The sequence below is a fragment of the Trachurus japonicus genome, chromosome 14 (genome assembly GCF_045865225.1).
Source record: "Trachurus japonicus isolate A0001 chromosome 14, Traja_1.0".
NCBI lineage: Eukaryota > Metazoa > Chordata > Actinopteri > Carangiformes > Carangidae > Trachurus > Trachurus japonicus.
Genome location: NC_140920.1, coordinates 5858746 through 5877026, shown reverse-complemented (window position 1 = coordinate 5877026; position 18281 = coordinate 5858746). Strand labels below are relative to the sequence as shown.

Sequence of the window (18281 nt, the reverse complement as noted above, 5' to 3'; positions counted from 1 at the left end):
CCAAACTAATTCTGATCAGCTGTTCTGAAACCAAAAACTCAGAGTTTTCCAGGTCGGGCTCAGTCGGCCCGGAGCTCGGGATTTGACTCAGAGTTTGTTGAGCCTGCTTCTTCCTGAAACGGGGCCCTGTCTGTCTGAAGCAAACAGCATGAATGAGCCACTGTGCAGCTGTGTGTGTATGTGTTGAAGATGGAGGCATAAAAAAACCTGGGAAATCAAACACACAACAACTGTCAGTCCATCATTAGAGGGCGAATAAGACAGAGTCACTGCAGCTCTCTCTCTCTCTCTCCCTCCTTCACCACAATAACAACACAGTTTTCAACATTTCTTATTTTACACAACTTGCCCTCTGTACCTTTCTATCTCCACTTTAACTGTGATATATTATCTGTTGTCCTAGGTGACAACACAGCTTCTGTCTTCATGTTAGTTACATGTATGATCGTTTTTTAATGAGTATTGATCAGACATCAGGCTCAGATACACAATCTTCATCCAGTTTTATAAATCAACACAAAACATAAACGCAGAGAACTAACGCAGATAAACAAAACTGGAAAAAGCTGCTTTTCCATCTATTAACATTTTCCAATTCAGATGAAGCAAACACGCTTTAACTGATCAATCTTGTACCAATCAACATTACATTTTCAAGACATAAGATAAATTCATTTATTCATTTTTCTATACCGCTTATCCTGCACTAGGGTCACGGGTGAGCTGGAGCCTATCTCAGCTGACTTTGGGCGAGAGGCGGGGTACACCCTGGACAGGTCGCCAGTCTATTGCAGGGCCAACATATATGGACAGACAAGGTGTGAATGAGAGTGTAAATTCATTTAATATTTTTTTTAAAGATCTAAAACAAGATACGTCTAAAATTAGGAAATATCTGGTGATATTATCCACAAGATGAATGTTGCATTATAAATCATAAGTGACTGAGTGCAAAATTGTGAATTGAATCAATAATGAATAGATTCATAAACATTTTAAATAATATGTAATTATAATACAGGACAAAAAAAACTTAAAATAAAGCCACAGTCAGTCCCCCGTCCACCCACAGTAAACAGAAAGACACCAAACTCCAGCTCTTTCTGTGTGTGTGCTGATGACACTCATGTGCTGTCACGTGTCATGTGCAGGAAATCACTTTCACTCACACTCAATAAAAACTTTAACTGTGTAAACGACAACCTCAACAGCTGATGAGACTCTTTACATACACGCGCCATGCAAGTCCAGTTTAATGATTAGACAGAGACTCTGCTTCAGGGAGAAACTCTCAAGCAAACTGTGGTTTATGACCAGAGCATTTAGAAATATCAACAGAACAGATAAACAGAAAGTAGAGTGATATATTGACATTTAGTTTAGAGTCAAACGGATGTTCAGTCGACACGTGATGATGATGATGATGACGATAACGTGGTTAGAATAAATCATTTAAGCTCATTATCCGCTCATGATTCACATACAGTACCAAACTTACTCCAATAACAAACCTACAGCAGCATGTGACCATCGTCGTCATCACACGTTCATCAGAGAGGATCGTTCAGTCTTTTGATTGATTGTTTTTTTGTTGTTTGGGAGTCGTCAGTGATAAGAGACGACAGTGATGTAATTAAACGTCCTTAATCACCAGACCACAGCACAGCAGAGTAAAAACACACACACTGACACATTCACATCATGTAGATTCCTGATCATCTTCATGTGAGGAGGAAGTTCTGATTAATAGTGATTGATAAGAGATAAAGGCTGACACCTCATTAAAATAGGTTATTTTTTACACAGGTTTATTTTAAGACAGAATTTATCATCTTGGTGTGACTATTAAAGACTATGATAAATAAGGGCAACTTTTAATGAAATAAATTCAAAATTTTTCCAAAAGAGAAAAGAAAGACAAGAGCAAACACATCTTGACAGCAGTTGTTGTTGTTTTAATGTCGATATGTAATTAAGCTTTTCTGTGCATATAATGATTTAGTTTCACTTTTCTGTTGCAGTAAACTGGTCCAATATAACATAATTCACCTACATTTAGTTAAAATGTGGTTTTATTTAGTTGTCTTGTATCATTACTGTGTTTATTCTGTAAACTGAGAAAAAAAAAATTGTAATTGAAACATGATGAGTTTTCAGATTGTGCAGATTATACTTTAGTTTAGTTTGGATTAGATTAGATTAGTTTAAACTTTTAAAATGCACTGTAAACGTTTCATTACCGGTCACATTGATAAACCAGTGCAGATGCAGATGTGTTTACGCTCTGATCCAGCTGTGATAGTGGGTTTGTTAGAAGGTCAATGGGGTCGAGCTGAGGTTGCATCTGTACACGGCTCACATTTTTGTGATGTAGCACTAAGTGGTGTCCTGCAGGCGTGTGTGTGTTTGTGAACAGAACAAGATGTATCACCACAGTGTGTGTGTGTGTATGTGTGTGTGTGCAGCACTTTGGGAACAGTTCATTAACCATTTCTCAACCACCTCAAAGGAGTTTTCAATCGAAAGCAACTGGACGTTTCACCTCTCATCCAAGAGGCTGCATCAGTTCAAATAACCAAGTCCAGTTACTTTCGATTGAAAACTCCTTTGAGATACTATGACCTGGACAAATGAGAATATGCAAAGGCCCATTTCTCAACCAAAATCTACATTTAATTGAAGACACATTCATTCATCAGGATTCACAATAAAGATGCAGAAAACAGCTGTATTTAGGTAAAAGGTGTAAAATGCATTACTATAAAGTTAAGTGTAGTTTTCAGTATATATTTTTACCAAATTTATCAGTTTATTCTAAATTTAAAGTTAATTAAATGAAGTTGATGAAGCCAATATTGAGATTTATTATAATTTCCTCTTGCCTCTGCAGTGAGGCTTAAAAATAGTCCAGTGGGAGTCTTAATGCTACTTAGCAACATTTAGAGTACAGGCACGTGCACTTCTTTGGGGTATTTAAAAGTGAGGAATGTTGTTTAGAGAAAATACCACTTTGACCACAGTGGTGCGGGGGCTGGGTGGGCAGACCGGCCTCTCACTGAAGCTTTTGATCATTTCACTTCTAGAAAATCAAGTCAGAGGTTTCAGACGTGTCTCATTGAACTCATCTCAGATAAATAGTTTCCTCTGGGCTCGGTTTCGACAGTGGAAGTGGTTCTCAGATGAGGTTTAATGAGGATTAGGAACAGAAGTTTTTTAGGATTGTGACTCCGTCCCACTGAGGGACCGGCTCGCTCTGCCCCACACAGAGCTCAACCCGACCACTCTGGTACAAAGCTGAAGACTTTAAGACGGATACAACGTCTCATACCCTAAGGAATTTCACTGGGGCTTTTTCTCTCCCTCCTGAGCCAAGGGAGGTATTTTTATTTTTATTTTAAAGAATGGGAGACTATGATGAAGACACTGCCTTCCTGGGACAGACCGGTCCTTACTTCTGGACCACGTTCTTCCTCCTGAACACAGTTTTTGTCTCAACGGGGTTCAACGGGCTTTACATCGTCTTTGTCGGAGCAGCTCCCAAACACCACTGTCTCGTTCCGGACGTGAACCTGACGGAGGAGTGGAGGGAGGCCGTCATCCCCTTCAGGATAGTGGACGGCGAGGAGGTGCAGAGCCAGTGCAGCAGGTACCGGCTGGACGTGGTGAGGAACCTCTCGGCCGAGGGACTCGTTCCCGGGAGAGACGTCAACCTGACCAGCGTGGAGCAGGAGGGATGTTTGGATGGATGGAGCTACAGCAAAGAAATCTACCAGTCCAACATCGTCACTGAGGTCAGTGTGAACATGCACGTGTTTGTTACTGTGTTGTGTGGTGTTGTTGTTTTTTTTGCTGAAACACATCTGTAATTTACACATTCACATCTGTCCACAGTGGGATCTTGTCTGTGATAACCAGTGGAAAGTTCCCTTTGCTTCGTCCACTCTGTTTGTTGGATACCTCGTTGGATCGTTGATCTCAGGGCAGCTCTCTGACAGGTAACTCATCCAAAATTCAACTTCATGAGCTCTGTGTCTTCATATCTTTGTTCCTACCTGCTGCACAGGTGAGTGGTGCAGTTATCAACTGAGAAATTTGGGTTTCAGTTGAAATCTTTCCCTAAAAAAAACAAAACAAAACTGATGAACTTGACTTGTGTGGACTTTGGTTTACAAAGTGAGGATACTGTAGTGACTGTAACAGTGGAGCTGGACTTGATGAACTGTCATTAATGTAGCAACGGCCCCATCTACTGGTGGAGTTCACTTTCTCCAAGACATTACTCATTTCCACTCAGATAAAAGTTTATTTTGCTGAAATCACTGATGCTCCACAAATCTGAAAATACTCTTGTCCTAATGAAGAGAGACAGGGTTAGTTTTCTAGAAGTGGATCCTGTTGGAGCAGAAAGAGGTGGATTAAAAGAGGAATCAGCTGGTTGAGACACAGGTGTCGGATGGAGAATCTCTTTATTCACAGCGGCCCTACTAACAACGTAGTCAGAGGTATCTACGAACATTACAGAACGTGACACCTTTTTATACCGAAGACAGGGTGTGTGTGTGTGGGGGCGGATAGGTTTCATCCTCTTTGGCTATCACAAATCCTAAAGAAGGGGGGCCACATCTCTCAATTTACTTGTCTTGTACTTTAACCAAGGTGTGATCCTGATACATTCAACATCAGTCCAGCCAGGTCATAGTGACCTGGCTCTCATTCTCCTACAATCCACACCCTTAGGGCAAAGTATCGAGACAATGAATGTTATGGATGTTCAACTAGAGATAGATAGATAGATACTTTATTGATCCCAAACTGGGAATTTACAAGTTCCTCTGACTTCTCCTGGATTATCAGTTTGAAGGTTGAACTGAGCTACAGATGATAACTTCTTCTCTTTTTTTTAGTAGTTATTTATAAAGGTAAAGGTAAAGGTACTTTATTAGTCACATATACAGCTAGTACAGTGAAATTCTTTCTCTGCATTTAACCCATCCCTGAGGAGCAGTCAGTTTAACTTCCTAGTTCACTGTCTTGGTTTGTACCGGTTTTACTTATTGTCCATTAAAAAAACAGATGTAAATCAGCTCAGTCTGGACGTTGTGCAGCTGTTAGGCGTCAGTGGAACCCGACAGGTGTGGTATAGCACATTACAGTAAAGTACTTTGTGAAGTACTTGACGGTATTTGTCTTAAAGGTTCAGCTCTAATGGAGTTCAGTGTTGTGTTCAGGGTCGTAGAGAATCACGCAGCTCAGGACGCAGCTGTGAAAACTCAGTGGATGAGAAATGAGGGAGGAGGAGGAGGAGGAGGAGGGGTGAGGGTGAGGGAGGTTGAAGTTTTAGAGATTTTTGATTATTGTGTAACATTAAGGTTTCACAGTAAAGACATTTACGGGCATTTGTCCTCAATAAATTAATCTGTGGTGTTTAGATACAATACATCTCTGCAGCTTGTTTCTATGTTGGAGCTGTGAGGACGTCATCACTGGCACAAAGAGCTCGATCGAGTTCATATTAAGATAAATAAAGTCAATAATGTATCAATGACCCACAGAGGCGACTGATCAAAGACATGAACAGACTCCACCAGCTGCACAATGGATTTTTCTCTTCTCTCCGATGAACACCATGGCCATCACTGCCTTCACCCTTGATCTGTGTCTGTGAATCTCTGTAATTGATTTGTATTTTATCGTTTCAGGTTTGGGAGGAAGAAGGTGGTCTTCATCTCTCTTGCAGCTCAGTGCGTCTCCGTGCTGCTTCAGTCCTTCTCTCATTCATGGAGGATGTTCTGCATCATGTTCCTCTTCGTTGGAGCTTCACAGATTTCCATCTACATCTCAGCGTTTGTTCTTGGTATGAACTGTGAAACACTCCTCACTAACTCTGTGTTTCATAACTGCACAAATATCAGTGTGAATAGCACTGATGTGACTTTTTCCTTTCATTTTGTTTGTCCTGGACAGGGACGGAGGTGTTGAGTAAGACCATGCGAGTTCTCTTCACGACTCTCGGCGCGTTTCTTTTCTACTGCATCGGCTACATGACGTTGCCCTGGATCGCGTACGGCATCAGAGAGTGGAGGACTCTGCTCGCTGTCCTGTCTGCAACCTCCGTGGTCTACATCCCTCTGTGGTGGTGCGTTCATCTCTCCATCACTCTGACCGATACTGATACAGTCTGTGCACAGTGACAGTGAGCATCCACAGTCTGAGCTGCTGTGTTGAGCTGTATTTAAATGCTTTTTTTCTGCAGGTTTATCCCAGAGTCTCCTCGGTGGCTCATCACTCAGGGTCGAGTGGACGAGGCCGAGGTCATCGTGAGAGAGGCTGCACGGAAAAATAAAGTTCAAGCTCCACCTGTGATATTCAAGCAATCTGAGGTAAAGTCCACATCAAGACATGGAAACATTAAACAAATTCTTTATTGCCCAGAACCGATTTTAAAATGTGAGTAAAATAGGTTTTTCCTGGTTCCTCGGGGTCATACTACATGTAGTTCCTGTCCCTGAAAGTGTTTGATGATATTTGGAATCAAACACAATTGTATAATTTCTACATCCCAAAGTCTGAATCTAATCTGCTCATGTATTGTTTGAGATTGCAGACAGCGCCTCGGTGTAAAACCTACACCATGCTGGATGTGTTGAGATCCAAGAACATCAGATGCATCACACTGATGTGTCTCCTGTTGTGGTGAGTGCTTCTGTTTTTGTTTTTTTAAGTGACACATTTTTTTTTTAGTAGAACCTCGACCTCCTGATCACGTGTTATTCTGATTTTTCCAGGATGGCCATAAACATCGGGTATTTCGGTTTGTCCCTGAACACGTCCAACCTAAGTGGAAACCCCTTCATGAACTGTTTCCTCTCGGCGACCACCGAGGTCCCGGCGTATGTCGTGTCCACGTGGCTGCTGAAGAAATGTCCACGACGACTCCTCCTGTCGTCGTTCCTCGTCATCGGAGGAGGAGTTCTCCTGCTCATCCAGTTCATCCCAGACAGTAAGAACACTTCTGTTCCAGAAGATACCTGTAGCAGCACTGGAAAAAGAAATTTATCGGCTCGAAGTTCTTTTTCTAATCATTTATAGACCACCAAGATACTCCTGTCAGTTATCTGCACTGACTACAACTTTTTTGGATACTTATGCCAAAGAACTTTGTTCTCTAGCCTACTTGACACAGTGAAGCATTATTTAGCTGTTATATTGCACACAACTGGAACAAACTACCAGCAGAACTGAAATCAGCCCCAACTTTAAGCACTTTTAAATCCAAATTCTCTTTTCATGTTCATATGGCTGAGCTCTTTTAAAGAACTTTAAATCGTAATCTTGGATCTGCACTGTAAATCCTCTTAATTGTTTTAATACAAATCAATCTTTCATGCCCCAAACTCATATTTTATGCTCTATTTTAGCCTAGTATAGTTTTTATTTTATTATGTATTCTTTTTTTCCTGTATTTCTCATTCTTACTGTTAAATGTTTTGTCTTTATGTAAAGCACATTGAGTTGCACATTGAGGTCGGATGTGACAGTTTCTTAGAAATATGTCAATAACAAGGAAAGTTCTTACAAAACAGCTTACAGGCTGCTTACCAGGAACTTTTAACTACTGTACCACTGGAGATTGTGTAATTTACACGACTAGAACTGTAAATCATTATGTGGTCTTCACATGGATGCAGCAAGGGTTTCAATACTGTACGTAACAACAGTGTGTCCTTAAATCATACAAACACAATCACATGATACCTTGATATGATCAGATAATATCAGCTGTTCAGTTTATCAAAAACTTCATTTTGTTAAATCCCCCTCCTCCTCCTTCTCCTCAGCCCTGCAGTCTGTCGCTCTGGCTCTGGAGATGACCGGGAAGTTCGGCTTCACCATGGCCTTCAGCATCGTCTACATCTACACGGCTGAGATCTATCCCACCGTGCTCAGGAACGTCGGCATGGGAATGTGCTCGTCCGCCGCTCGTATTGGCAGCATCACGGCTCCATACGTCATCTACTTAGGTTTGTTTGTATGGTTAAGTCTCTCTCAGGCCCACAGTGTTTTTGTTTGTCTCTCTGTATTCATTGAATAGTTGGGTTTTTTTTCTTCTAAATGTTCCTCTTTGTAACCTACAGGCACTTATAATAAGGTTCTGCCTTACATCCTGATGGGAAGTCTCACCATCGCCTCCTCTGTGGTGAACTTCTTCCTCCCAGAAACTCTCAACAAAGATCTTCCAGAAACAGTGGAGCAGATGCAGGAGTGTCAGGGGTTGGTACTGTTCACTAAGGTCACAGAACGTGATTGTGAGCTGATTATGTGAAGATGAACTGAGTTTCTTATTGTATCCCATTATAAACAGAGGATACTGTAGATTTAAATGCTGATATCATCACACACAGGAAGTGCAAATATATAAAAGTGATCATTTCCAGTACAGGGAATATTAAATATATTGTTTATATTGTATATTGTGGTATCTGTGTTGCTCATTTTTCCATTTTTAACCACTTTCTCTGTCTTTTCAAGGTTGTGTAGTGGATCCAAAAAGAACAAATATGGAAGCAGAGGGAACTCACCCATTCAACATGACACCAAATCAGATGTGCAAACACTGGCTCCATAGACGGAGAAAGAAAAGAACCTGAAATTTGAAAATTAAACAGAAATAGTGGGGATTCAAAAGCCCATTTCCAAGAACTCGTTGTTTGTTTTGTTATCATTTCTTTTTCTTTTTAAAATAACTGTTATTTTTATACTCAGTTGTTGGTTGTTAGTTCAATAACTTTTTTTTTTTTAATGTTGCAAAGAAAAAAAAGACATCTTTAAATTTTATATGAACATTGGAATCTGATCAGACTCTAAATTTGTATCATGAACAATGCGTGTACTGTAATTAAAACAATGAACATATGAACCCTTCTAATTCAAGAGAGTTTATTTTAGAGAGTTTGTTTAGAGAGTTTAAGACACAGCCTGGGGTGATTTCATCTTTGAATGGAAAAAAAAAGACTTCAAATTAGGTTTTCTATGGAGGCAGCTCATTTCCAACGATTATAGTTCAATATAGAATAGAAGAATAGAAAAGTACTTTATTGATCCTTTGTAAACTGTGGTGTCACAGCAGCTCCAATAGAATACACTACAGTAGCTATAAAAGATAAGATCACTTAGAAGAAATAAAATCATTTAACTTAGTCTAGCAAAAGTATTAACAAAAAAAATAAAAACCTGTAGACATTTTTTATGTGACACATTTACAATAACTCAATGTAATGTGTGCAATGTAATATGCAAAGTGCAGGTGTGCAACTCTTAAATTATTTGTTACAGAAGCAGAAACAGATGTAAACTGGTACAATGACTCTGTCACAGTCTAATAAATACAGATATAACACGTGCAGGTCATCTGAGGATCCACAGGAGTGACTTGTGTAAATGAATCCAGATCTAAAAACTACAGTCAGTGTTTATGCATTTATGATCTGAGGACTGGACATTCACTATAGCTGCTGGATGTTATGTAAAACGTTTACATTATACTGTATATTGTGCACTAAAGGGCCTCAGGCTGTTGTGCAGCAGGACTTTGGTCACCGGTATAGGCTATACAGGGGGAGTTAAATGAGCTCTGCAGGAAACTGAGCTGAGATTTCTTTATCTTCAACCAGAAGCAATAAAAACCTCACATGTAACAGTCAGAGAGATTATGAGATGCTTCTACACTGTTTCATCTGCTTGAGAATGATTAACTCCCCTCTTTGAGCTTTCTTGGAATATGAATCTCATTGAATAACGTTTTATATAATCGATTCGATTTTCTTATTGTTTTCAGTCTAAATCAAATATATTTGAAAGTTTTTGTGGCTCTACAAACAGGTAACACAGGAACGCACACGATGTTGATGTTTGTTAGGGTTGGTTTTGTTAGTGTCGGTGTGATTTTCACTGAGCTGTGGAGTTGCTGGGTGTCACTGAGTAACCACCCGGACTCACTGAAGCTGCTGTATAAAAGTAAAGCAGAGCTGCCCCCTCTCTCTCTCTTATCCATGTGTGTTGACAACCTGCTGCTCGTCTTTCCTCCTCCTATTACTTCATTTTTAAATCATTTTTAAAAATGGGAAACCCAAAAATCAGAGACTACGACAGCATCACGTCCTTCCTCGGATCTTGGGGACCTTTTCAGATCAGGATCTTTTTAGCTCTCGCCATCAGCATCCTCCCCAACGGGTTTATTGGCATTTACATCGTGTTTGTAGGTGACACTCCGCCTCACGAGTGCTTCATCCCTACTGAAAACTACAGCATCAGTGAGATGTGGAGAAACGTGACCATTCCTCTGGAAACAATGGACGGCGTCACAAAGCGCAGCTCGTGCTTGAGGCTGAACCTCGATGTTGTCAGGAACTTTTCTCAGCACGGTTTCATCCCAAATGTGGATGTGAATGTGAGTGAGATTCCTCTGGAGCAATGTGTGGACGGATGGACGTACAGCAGGGAGATCTACCAGTCCACCATCGTCACAGAGGTGAGTGAGTGAGGAGTCGGTTACTTTTCTTCACATAGATATGATATTTAACAGCTTTCATGTACCTGTAGGAAACCAAAAAGTTAAACAATAGACGTATAATCTATGAAATAAAAAAGGTTTAAAGTCAGGACCATTTTAACTTCACTGTCAGTGTCAACTTCACTGTCAGGGTCAAAGGTTAAACTCTTCTGCTTTCAGTTAAACAATAATTAACATGAGTAAATAAGGTGTATGATTAACTAAATAATCTGAAAAACAAAAAAAATGTGAAATTAAATTGCAGCTCACAAAATCAGGATAATAGTTTAAAATGTTCTTCTATCACTTATTTTTTTATTTTACTTTGAAATGCACTGGGGATTTAATTATCTATGCTGTTGTAAAGCACATTGAAACTGATTATTCTTAAACTTTTGTTTTAAATGAAGGAACTGTGAGTCTGTCATGTAATGACCTGTAATAACATTACTTAGTTCATATAATCATTATTTCTGTGTGGTGCTAACTGATCTGACTGATTCACAGTGGGACCTGGTTTGTGATAACGCTTATAAAAGTCCACTCACCACCTCCATGAACTACGCCGGTGTGTTAGTGGGGGCGTTTATCTCAGGACAAGTGTCTGACAGGTCTGCAGCTCTTATAATTACCCACTGTTACAGGTAAATAACATGATATTATCTGATATCTATTAACACTGAGCTGCACTGATCTCCTCCGCAGGTACGGGAGGAAGCCGGCGCTCTTCATCATGATGATTCTTCAGACTGTGACCATCACAGCTCAGATCTTTTCTCCAAACTGGGAAATCTTCACCTTCATTTTCTTCCTTGTGGGAGCAGGTGGATTCTCCAACTACATCATCGCATTTGTGCTGGGTGTGTTGTCCACACAGTATTGATCATATGTTTGTAAAGAGGGTTTATTTCTTCATATTTATATCATATATGTATTTATTTTTCCCACCCACAGGTACAGAGATCCTGAACCCTAAAGCCCGGGTGGTCTTCTGCTCTCTGGGGGTGTTCATGGCCTCGGCTGTCGGCTACATGTTGATGCCTGCAGTCGCCTATTTCCTCCGTGACTGGAGGATGCTGCTGATTCCCATGGCCGCGTCCGGCCTCATCTACATCCCTCTGTGGTGGTGAGAACATTCATACATTATGTTTTTATTGCTGCTTGTGGTTTGACTCAGTGACACCGTGACTTCAGGAAAAGTGTGAATTCTCTGTGTAAAGACTGAAGTTTGGCTTATGATAATAATAATAATAATTATTATAATAATATATATTTATATAGCAGTTTTAAAAGTGCTTGCCATCTTACTTTGCTGACTGCTTTTGATATCACAAACCAATAATTAAAAAATGCTGTGGGGAAACTGCTTGTGAAAAAGGAAGTGATAAAAGGAAATAAAAACAACAGATAGACACAGATAGATAAAACATTTTAAGTTATTTTTGGGGCATTTTTCCTTTATTTGAACAGTGGCGAGAGACAGAGGGGAATAACCACAGGTCGGGTTCAAGTCCCACGGCTACTACATGGTGCAGACTCATGGTACACCCCGCCCAAATAAAAAGTATTTATGAAAAATATAAGAAAGTGAGGTAGAAAATTAGGATAAAGGCCAAAAACAGGAAATGAAAACGATACAAAGGGACAGAGGAAGTCAGGGAAATAAACAAATTAAGAAAGAAGTTCAATAAGATAAGACGCTGCAGTGAGTGGACAACCAAAATTCTCAGAAAACATAACAAGTTGCTGTTTTACTCTTTAGCAACTGTGACAATGTCATCAAAAACAATGATACTGCAGATAGAACCTTACTTAAAGGGATAGTTCACCCTAGAATGATATTTCGCTCATTATCTACTCACCCTCATGTTGACTAAGGGCTGGAGGAAGTTTCAGATTCCTCCGTGGCTTCTCTGAGTTACAGGGGGTCTCGGCATAGCAGTGCATGTCCATATAACGGTTGCAAAGGGACACCGGAGCTCTTCGTAAAAAAACACACACAAAAAAACATCCAAATACCTCCATGATGCTCGTATGTAATGTCCGTCTTGTGCTGAAGCCCCAAATTGCGTAATTGTCCCGAAAAAAATTAAATAAGTCTATATTTTAAGCTTGTTTGTAGCGGAAGCTTCTCGAAGCTCCTCTTCCTGGTCCGTCCAAATCTCGCGTGATTCGCAGTAACCGCACTGACGCATGCTGACGCCGGCGCAAATCACGCGAGATTTGGACGGACCAGGAAGAGGAGCTTCGAGAAGCTTCCGCTACAAACAAGCTTAAAATATAGACTTATTTAATTTTTTTCGGGACAATTACGCAATTTGGGGCTTCAGCACAAGACGGACATTACATACGAGCATCATGGAGGTATTTGGATGTTTTTTTGTGTGTGTTTTTTTACGAATAGCTCCGGTGTCCCTTTGCAACCGTTATATGGACATGCACTGCTATGCCGAGACCCCCTGTAACTCAGAGAAGCCACGGAGGAATCTGAAACTTCTTCCAGCCCTTAGTCAACATGAGGGTGAGTAGATAATGAGCGAAATATCATTCTAGGGTGAACTATCCCTTTAATGTCTGATCACACAAAGTAGTGAAACAAAAACTACATTTTGGTTTTGATCAAACAACTGGTCCGACAATCTCTTCTTTGTCCAAGTTATTTAAAGTAAGTCAGGGGCTCTTTGTTGCCCCCTGGTGACCTGTGCAGGGAGTACATGAGATAGGCCCAGTGCATCAGTAGAGAGGTGTTTAATGATGTTAAATGATAGTCCACACAGTGAATCTGATGCTGTTTCTGTGCAGGTTGGTCCCTGAGTCTCCTCGCTGGCTGCTCTCTCAGGGACGAGTGCAGGAGGCCGAGGAAATCCTGAGAGCCGCCGCCAAGGCCAATCACATCGAGGCTCCGGCCGCCATTTTTACACAAGCTGAGGTGAGTTCATGCAGGGCCGTTGTATAGGGGAGAAAGGTGATGATAATTCTAGGGGCCCAGTGGGGCCCACAAAAAACCCCAGTAGTCTAATCTTTGTATGACTGAATTATTCTGCATAAGACCCTGACTAAAACTCATAGTACACTGTAAAAACTCAACATCTTTCCAAGAATATTTGTCTTATTTCTTGTCCAAATGTCTCATTTCTAGTCAAAGCGTATCTCGTTCCACTTAAAATAAGACTCATAACCTAAAAATTAACTTTTTTAAGATCATTTTCACTTGTTTCAAACAAATTTTCACTTGTAATAAGTTGAAAAATCTGCCAGTGAAAGGAAGTTTTTTGTGCTTGTAATAAGGAAGAAAAACTTGTTCCACTATCAGATTTTTTCTACTTATTCCAAGTGAAAATCTGCTTGAAAGGAGTAAAAAGTGTCTAAAAACAAGCTACTTTTAATATGATGTGTCTTATTTTAAGTATAATGAGATTTGTTTTGACTAGAAATGACATTTTGACTAGAAATAAGACAAATATTCTTGGTAAGATACTTGAGTTTTTGCAGTGTAATGCTGCATTAGCATCAAAACAAAGTAGGCTAAATAATACATGATAATACATAAGTAGTCTAAGAAAAAAAAAGTTAGGGGGAGGGGCCCACTTTAGTATTCTTTAAGGGGGCCCAGAATTCCTAGCAACGGCCCTGGTTCATGGTTCAGGCTTTACTTTGTTATCAATCATCATCACGTGCACAGTATCAGTCTGTTTGTGCAGCAGCGCTCATGCTTCATGTTTCATGTTGAAAATGTCTTCTTCTTCTTCTCCTTTTTTCAGATTGAAGACGCATTGGCTATGAAAGAAAAGAAATACAGCATTATGGTCATCCTGAGAAGCTGCAACATGTTTTCTATCACTTTACTGTGTTCACTGCTGTGGTAAGTCAACAATGTGCTTCTACATCACATCACAAAAAACCTTCATTCACAGACTTTGATCAAACAGAAATCAACATTATTCTTATCATTTCCTCTCATTGTCTCTGCAGGATCGTCATCACCATCGGTTACTACGCTTTAATCCTCAACACGTCCAACCTGCACGGAGATCCGTACTTGAACTGCTTCTTCTCAGCGGCCACCGAGGTGCCGGCCTACATCATCGCCTTGTTGCTGCTGCAGCGCTGCTCCAGACGCTTCTGTCAGTCGTCCTCGCTCTTCCTCGGAGGCGCCATGATCCTCTGTGTTCACCTCATCCCTATAGGTAACCATCACATTTTAGCTCCTCATTTTAACTCTCAGATCTTCCTCAGTTGATGACAAATTTATTCGATTCCAGCACCAGAAGAAAAACCAGGTGATCACCAAAGTTTCACATTTCATCTTGTGATGGACACAAAGATATTTAAAGGAGCTGTATGTCAGACTGAAGCCAAAATTGTTGCTGCCGTCAAATTCAAAATACTGCAGCGCATTGTTTCCCCTCCCTTTCCTCCCCAGACTCAAGGTTGCCAGATATTTAGCTACATGTTAACCTCTGCCCTACTCCAGCTTTGTGTGAGACTCACTCACACAGCCTCTACGCCACCGTTACAATATAGTAATAGAAGGAAATGAACGGGAAATGAACCGTATAAAGCTGTATACATGCACTGGGGAAACAGATTACTGTGCGAAAAGCGAGGTGTGTGTCCAGGAGAAAATGAACCATGCACTCCGACATCTGTCCTCAAGTTCTTCTTATTCAAACTTATCTCCTGTGCAGATCCCGGTTTTGTTTCTGCTTTTGTCAAGATGTTTTTGAGAGTTATAGCGAGGTCTTTTAATGTTAGTAACATCAGACATTATCCACAATTCTTGTAGCTGCAGCTCAGTCCGAACTGGCAACATACTACTACGACTTTGTGATTGTGAGATTCAGCGGTGGGTGGAGCAACAGGCCAAAACACAAAATCAAAAATAAATACATGCTTTTTTTTATGTGAATATTCTGGCTGTATTATTGTTGTCAGTTAGATCAATATTTCAAAGTAACATGATTCTTTACTCTCTGGTGACATTATGATTACTTACGTGTAGCTCCTTTAACCTAAATCCACAAAGGTGAATCTTATGTTGGTGCGATACAAAAAGCCAGAGAGTTGTTAAAGTCTAATATTTCATGGTAATAGAATATTATATAAACTAGAATAGAATATTATATAAACTCACTGAAATAATGAACCGATGGACTAAAGCTTCCATCATCAGAGTCCCGACTGGTCAGTTTTCACACATTTGCTGTAATAAAAGTTGTCATTTGTTGTAATTTCCGCAGGTTTACCGGGAGTGGCCGTGTTTCTGGAGATGTTGGGAAAGTTCGGCCTCACGGCAGCGTTCTGTATTGTTTACGCCGTCACGTCCGAGCTCTTCCCCACCGTCATCAGAAACTCGGCGATGGGCTGCTGCTCCATGGCCGCTCGCATAGGAACCATCATCTCCCCCTTCATCCTCTACCTGGGTGAGTGGGCTTAGTTTTCTGTTAATGAGCAATTAAGTAGGTTGAATTAATACTGGAGTTTAGACCTGCAGTGATCAGTCAATTAGAGTTGATGAGTTGATCAAGTTTATTTCATCATTTTGGTTTGTGACACTTTGCTCTTTTCCTTCCTCCTATGTCACAGTAAAGTGAATAAAATAAGATTACAGACTGTAAATAAAAATCATTTGCAGCAATAACGACAAAACTAGTCACTGTGGGGTCAGATCTTTTCTATTAATCTCAGAGTTTAGTTTCTCACAAAATGAGTAAGTTTCATATTTCTGACAACAGTGAAGTCAGTGAACAGGAAGCAGGAAGTAGCTGTGGTTTGTACTTCCTGAACGTCCAGGTGTGTGATTCCTCTCTACCTGTGTATCATGGTTATGGTCTCTCTGTCTGTGCAGGACAATATGTCAAGTCTCTGCCCTACATCCTGATGGGTGGTTTGGCCATTTCTGGAGCCGTCTTGTGTCTCTTGCTGCCGGAGACCTTTGGGAAGGCTTTACCAGAGACCGTATCACAGATGCAGCAGATCTGCAGGTGAGTTAACACACTGAACGAACACACACAAATGGATCCACTAAAGTTTCACCTTTGACTTTCAGCAAAAAACAGTTAAATAAAACATTAACAAGTCACAGCATCATCTTCTTACACTACGATATGGTGTTTTACACATTATATATCTTTGATTATTATACAAATAAACAAAATAATTATCAGTGTAGATGATAATTATAATTTGCACAGCTTGTTTAACTTTACAGACACAGATGTCATTTAGTTTCTGTCTCACTCTTTTATTTGTTTGTATTTTACTCTCAGTCTCACTTATGAGTCACTTTACAAACTGTGTGATAAAACTGCAACATAAATGTAACAAAGACATGTCCGACCTTTAATGTCCCTCTTTACTTCCACCACAGGAGACGAGACAGAAAAGCAAAAGAAGCAGAAAATGGAGAGATTGCGACTGAAAACCAGAGGAAAGAGTCAAAATTATAATTTGTTTTCATTTATTTCAATGGTCACAGACTGTAAGTGACATATTTTCTGTTTATTTTGTATGAATATTTTATGTAAGAGATAATGTAGAGTGCAGATGTTGTTATGGAGAATTATTGTATTTGTAACCCACATAACTTATTGTAAACTATGTTGTCAATGTTTTTTTTATTATCAATGGATTAAATAATAATCTCCAAGTGCTGTGATAAAAAAATAAGGAAACTCAGAGTGTATTTATGTTTTGTGAGTCTTTGTGTTTTTTTGAGGGATGTGAAGTTTTTTTTGTCAATAATAGATTATTTTTCAAACATGATTGATGAATAACATTAAAGATTAATTAAGATGTTTAATGAGCCACAAACACTCATAACTGATAAACAGTGCATTTTTAAAAAAAAATCAATTTGTATTTGTGATGTGGAGTGATATTTCTATTTCTATTTAGATTCCTATGAGTCTTAAAACTACTAAGGAGTATTAGGGCCAGCTAAAAAATTTTTAAAAAAAAGCCAGGCGAAAAAACAAAATTGCAGCCAAAAAAATAAGTCGCTGTAAATAGCTTTATGAAAATGAAGAAAAACATTTTTTCATGTCCAACTTTTTAATGTCCAACTTTGCCTTTGCAAAGCTGCAGTTTTCTACACCATAACAGTGAAACACTAGTATAATAAAACTTGCACAGTGTCAGTCGTAGCTACTGATCTCTCAGTGCTATAAATGTGCAGATTTATGTAAAAGCTGCTTTTCCAACTCTTAATATCATACACAGGATTTTACAGTGAAGGTGAAACTGTTGATTCAAACCTGCAGCCAAACACAAAACAACCAATTCATCCACTATTCAGTTGTCTTAACACTTTGTTCAGCTCTAAATGTATAGCCTAAATAAAACTGTTTTAAAAAAGAAAAGTTTAAACAGTGTAAAATACTTAAAAACAAAAAACATAACAATAAAGACCAAGAAAAACCAGCCCAGCACATGAAACCTGCAGCTGTTTGACGCTTTCACAACTAAAGATGACTCAGCGTGTTGCAGCTTGATCACAGTGGTTTCCTTTACATTAAAACCAGTTAAATCACGTCTCTGGTTTTGATCTGAATGTCACGGGGGTGGGTGGGTGGGGGGATCATTGGTGCATTTAAACCTGCAGCTGACGCGTCATCTGTTTCCCTGGAAAGTCCAACCACCACCAGACTCTGCACTCTTTCACTTCAGAGCTGCTGCGAGGATTCAGCGGTGAGCTGCGGTCTAAACACGAATCTCTCTGCAGCTTTAAAGT

General features: G+C 39.8%; 2 protein-coding genes across 2 annotated transcripts; both read left to right on the top strand.

Moving 5' to 3' along the window:
• The first annotated feature begins 3083 nt into the window (after nt 1–3083).
• On the top strand, nt 3084–8681 carry LOC146974102 (organic cation/carnitine transporter 2-like). Its single transcript, XM_085797201.1, has 10 exons — nt 3084–3791; nt 3892–3995; nt 5700–5854; nt 5965–6136; nt 6254–6380; nt 6605–6693; nt 6786–7000; nt 7839–8021; nt 8136–8271; nt 8530–8681. The coding sequence occupies exons 1-10, from the start codon at nt 3402–3404 to the stop codon at nt 8624–8626; spliced, it is 1668 nt and encodes a 555-aa protein (XP_085653327.1). The 5' UTR covers nt 3084–3401; the 3' UTR covers nt 8627–8681.
• Nucleotides 8682–9968: 1287 nt separating this feature from the next.
• Nucleotides 9969–17159, top strand: LOC146974101 (solute carrier family 22 member 4-like). The gene is made up of 10 exons (XM_085797200.1): nt 9969–10528; nt 11057–11160; nt 11255–11409; nt 11504–11675; nt 13352–13478; nt 14311–14411; nt 14522–14736; nt 15790–15972; nt 16398–16533; nt 16920–17159. The coding sequence occupies exons 1-10, from the start codon at nt 10118–10120 to the stop codon at nt 16996–16998; spliced, it is 1683 nt and encodes a 560-aa protein (XP_085653326.1). The 5' UTR covers nt 9969–10117; the 3' UTR covers nt 16999–17159.
• Nucleotides 17160–18281: the final 1122 nt, after the last annotated feature.

Excerpts from the sequence above, each read along its gene's own strand:
- LOC146974102 (XM_085797201.1), top strand. The coding sequence starts at position 3,402 with ATGGGAGACTATGATGAAGACACTGCCTTCCTGGGACAGACCGGTCCT. Across the intron at positions 6,137-6,253 it reads GTCTACATCCCTCTGTGGTG|GTTTATCCCAGAGTCTCCTC; the intron begins GTGCGTTCATCT and ends TTTTTTCTGCAG. Across the intron at positions 8,022-8,135 it reads TCCATACGTCATCTACTTAG|GCACTTATAATAAGGTTCTG; the intron begins GTTTGTTTGTAT and ends TGTAACCTACAG.
- LOC146974101 (XM_085797200.1), top strand. The coding sequence starts at position 10,118 with ATGGGAAACCCAAAAATCAGAGACTACGACAGCATCACGTCCTTCCTC. Across the intron at positions 13,479-14,310 it reads CCATTTTTACACAAGCTGAG|ATTGAAGACGCATTGGCTAT; the intron begins GTGAGTTCATGC and ends TCCTTTTTTCAG. Across the intron at positions 14,412-14,521 it reads TTACTGTGTTCACTGCTGTG|GATCGTCATCACCATCGGTT; the intron begins GTAAGTCAACAA and ends TTGTCTCTGCAG.